At 35.7% G+C, this 4344-nt stretch overlaps 1 protein-coding gene across 1 annotated transcript; it reads left to right on the plus strand.

The window, feature by feature from the left end:
• Nucleotides 1-2399: 2399 nt before the first annotated feature.
• Nucleotides 2400-4031, plus strand: LOC111917070 (nascent polypeptide-associated complex subunit alpha-like protein 1). Its single transcript, XM_023912727.3, has 4 exons — nt 2400-2566; nt 3105-3183; nt 3295-3422; nt 3507-4031. Exons 1-4 carry the CDS (start codon nt 2507-2509, stop codon nt 3852-3854), a joined length of 615 nt encoding a protein of 204 aa, XP_023768495.1. The 5' UTR covers nt 2400-2506; the 3' UTR covers nt 3855-4031.
• Nucleotides 4032-4344: the final 313 nt, after the last annotated feature.

Below are 4344 nucleotides of genomic sequence, written 5' to 3' on the forward strand. Positions count from 1 at the left end.
CGCCAAGTTGTATGAACAACTCTTCGAGTTCATCATCAACTGATACTCACGTCCTGCCCTGACTCGCCGAGTTGTATGAACAACTCGTCGAGTTACTCTTCATCCTATGAACACGTTCTCTCGCCGAGTTGATGAACAACTCGCTGAGTACCATGAAGATTGTCTTGGACTCGCCGAGTCCGTTCATGCACTCGCCGAGTACCATGAATTCCCAGAACACTCCGCTTAGTCCAGAACGTTGGGTCACTCCCCGAGACTCCTAAAACTCTTTCACACTCAACTGGTCCTTATGACCCTCACTGATATGGGACCAAAACCCTTGGACTCGCCGAGTCTAGGAATGGACTCGTCGAGTCAATCACATCCCTTACTAAGAACTTCGATTTCTGATGTACAACACTTAACCAAATGATAGATCTAGGCCCCTAAACTCGATCTAGCACGTAAATTTACAAACTTTACGTGCGTGCATGGGACATTAGAGCTTAAAAGGCTCTAAAATGGTTCTTTTGTTACATGGGGCCTTCCTTGGTTCAAAAGCAACCTATATCTGACTTGTGACTCATAGAATGACATGATTCAGAAGCCCAAACCCCCAACCATGTTTGCAAACATGGTTGGCCACCAAAAATGGCTTATAAAAGCCCTAAATTAACTCAAAGAGGGATGTAACAAATGAATGAGCAAGGTTCAGAATTTATACCTTCCAAAGACTGCAAATGATGAACCAAACTCGAATCCTTCCGTCCCCTCTTGATCCTTTTATCCTTCTATGCTCTTCCTTCTTCCTTGAGGTCAAAACTCACAAGAATCACTCAAAAAGCCTTATGTCTTCTGAAAAACGGTTAGGGTTTGCTATGAGGAGTGTTTGGGAGCATAAAGGGGGAAAGGAGGCTGCATAAGATCGTTTAAATAGGGTGCAAACCCCTGGATTAGGGTTTTTGTCCAAACAGCGGCTACTCGCCGAGTCCGGGACCCGACTCGCCGAGTCCGAAGCTTAAACCCCGCGCCTCATCCCGCTTCTACTCGGCAAGTCAGTCCTTCGACTCGCCGAGTCCAAGGATAAAATGCAAAAATAAATGAAGATTTAATAGCAGAATAGATACCAAGAACCAGGTGCTACAGGTCCAGATAGGCTGTAGACCCTATGAGGCAGTCCAGTCAGGCTTGTGCATGTTGTATGCTTGTCTGTTGTGGTGTGCTGGTACTTTGGGGGAACTCACTAAATCTGGCTTACAATTTTAGTTTATGGTTCCAGACATTTCCGAGGATCGTAGGAAGGTGAATGCGTGATCATACACAACTTCTAGTTTTTATGTATTCGAGTCTCGTGAAAACTCTGATTTGAAATATTTTTGAAACATTGATTCTTTCTGTAGACAATATTGATTCGTGGTTGGTTTTAAAACTTTTAAATTTATTGTGATTTTTGGAGTATTGCACCACATAGACAATTCGTGTTGTTTAGTCTTAAGAAAGAAAAAAAATAGGTGGTGGAAGTTTAACACAAAATGATTTTTTTTTTGTTTTTTTTTATTTTTATACTTTAAAAGCAATCATAATTAATATATATATATATATATATATATATATATATATATATATATATATATATATATATATATATATATATATATATATATATCTATCTTTTTCTGAGTTTTTATCTTTTAGTTTATTTTGAAAGGCTAACACAAAAATCTCATTTAGTATATTTCTTTCGATTTAAATAGGAATGAAATTATTTTTATCGATGTTCTAAATAGCGTGCAACGTGAGCTTAGCGATAAGATTAAACTTAAGTCATTGCAAGTCTTGGCGAGCCATAATGTTTTTCAATGCGTGACAATTTTATATATACTAAAAAAGATAAATCATATAATTTTGTCAAATATATCAACTTTTTAGAAATATTATATTATAATTTAATATTAATTACAAAAACTCAATTGTTTTAGGCCCAATAAAAAAAACAAAAAAATAAAAAATAAAAAAAAACTCGCATCTTGAAAAATTCTCATGCTACAACAGGATAGGATATTTTTTGACACGTTATTTGGATATCACGTTTAACAAACTCGTTGTAAATGTTTTCGTAACGGTTACTTTACGACTCAAACCATGACACATCTTGACACGCATCATGACACTTTTAGAACTATAATTTTTATATAAATCTCAAACCTTTTTGTAAACCTAACTTTTTTTTTTTTTTTTTTTTTTTTCAATTTCAGCCGAACCATACATACAATTAAAATTAAAAAAGTATTTAATCAAAAAGTAAAATCGTTTTTCTCTCCACGTTAAAAAAAGTTTTTATTTTTATTATTATTATTATTATTTTTAATGAATAATCAGATCTTCAAAATGAAAACATCCCTAAATTTGAAAACACTTTACCAAATATAAAAAAAGAAGGACTATTGTTCGCTCACCCAAACTGCCTGTTTTTGGTGTTCGGAGGTTTTTAGGGTTTTGTGATTTCTCAAACTGCTCGGTGCCCACCATGACTGCTCAAACACAAGAAGAACTCCTTGCTGCCCTTCTCGAACAACAGAAGATTGCTGTAAGATCTATTTTCCTTGTAAATCTTTCATCTTCGATTCTTGTATTATTGTTCTTCTTCTGGTTTCAGCACAACCCTTGATTGTTTCACTTTATTAGCTTCATATCCACCTTGATGTGTCGTTTTTTAGTTATGATAATATATGTAAATGGCAACAAAATTCGACTGATGAAATCGAAACAGCTGCAAAAAAAGCTGGATCTACCATCGTGATGCACACCTAAGATTATCAGATCATCATAGGAACCTTGTTTTGATCTCATTATCGGATACTTTTCGTTCTTGCTTTTTCCCCCCCAAAAAAAAGAGATCTAAATGTTGTGTATTTGTAGTGTTGACAATTACTGACCATATTAACTGTACGTCTTCCTTATATATGTTAAGAGTCGGTGAAGACTGCAAAGACTTGTTCTTTTTACAAGTGAACGCACATTCACTATTGCTGTACAATTTCCAGAATTGCATGTTTAATTTTTGGTTTCCAAGCTAAGGGCCATATGGGTAATGTCACCAATGTTTAAAACGATAAATTTTGCAGCATGAGGAACCTCTGATTGAAGACGAAGATGATGATGAAGATGATGATGATGATGGCAATGATGAAGATGATGTTGAAGGTGAGACGGTGTAATTAAAAATGATGTACTGATTCCATTTCAAGAAACTGATGAGCTTTTAAGTGTCACATAGGTAAACCATCGATTGATGAATTTGTTTTACAAGCACAGGTTTAGGAGATGCAAGTGGTAGATCTAAGCAAAGTAGAAGTGAGAAAAAGAGTCGGAAGGCTATGTTAAAACTCGGGATGAAGCCCATTCCTGGAGTCAGTCGTGTCACTGTGAAAAAGAGCAAAAATGTTGGTTTCTTTGGTTATCTTTTTCATGATGATTGATTGGTTGTTGATATGATTGATTGATCGATTAGTGTTATGGGGTTGCAGATTCTGTTTGTGATATCAAAACCAGATGTATTCAAGTCGCCTGCTTCTGATACGTATGTGATATTTGGTGAAGCAAAGATAGAGGATCTGAGCTCACAGTTGCAGAGTCAGGCAGCTGAGCAGTTTAAAGCACCAAATTTGAGTAATGTGGTGTCAGGCATGGCTTCTGAGGAGGCAATAGGGGCTGCTGCAAATGATGAAGAAGATGAAATTGATGAGAGTGGGGTGGAGCCCAAGGACATTGATCTGGTGATGACACAAGCTGGGGTTACCAGATCAAAGGCTGTAAAGGCTCTCAAGGCTGCAGATGGTGACATTGTAACTGCAATCATGGAGCTTACAAACTAGAAGGATATCATGAGTCATGTTCACTATCATTTTGTTTTGTTTAGAGTTATTTATACATGTATGTTTGGAGATTATGAGATGGTTATATCCTGTTATGTCTTATGTATCGACAGTTGCCTGTTTGTTAACTTTGTGAGGATGTGAAGAATGATAAAAGGAAATGGTTTGTTTTGCTTATTAGAATGTTTCCAATTGATTGAAAATCATTTTGTTTGTTTTTGTATTTTTGAAACTGATATCGAATGGAAGTTGATTGTATGATGTTAAATTTGGTTGGAACTTTGTAAATTTATGATGCATATAGGATGTTAAATTTTGAACTTGTACACAAAAAAAGAGGGTGCTTGGTATCATGGCAAAATGTGAGACTGGAGCCGTAATGAACGTTTGGGAACCATTTGGAAATATAATAAACATTTTAAGTAAATCAAAAATGAATTTATTCCGTTAGCTATAACTAAAGCAAAATGATTATAATATTATGGGTTGT

The sequence above is a fragment of the Lactuca sativa genome, chromosome 8 (genome assembly GCF_002870075.4).
Source record: "Lactuca sativa cultivar Salinas chromosome 8, Lsat_Salinas_v11, whole genome shotgun sequence".
Taxonomy (NCBI): Eukaryota; Viridiplantae; Streptophyta; class Magnoliopsida; order Asterales; family Asteraceae; genus Lactuca; species Lactuca sativa.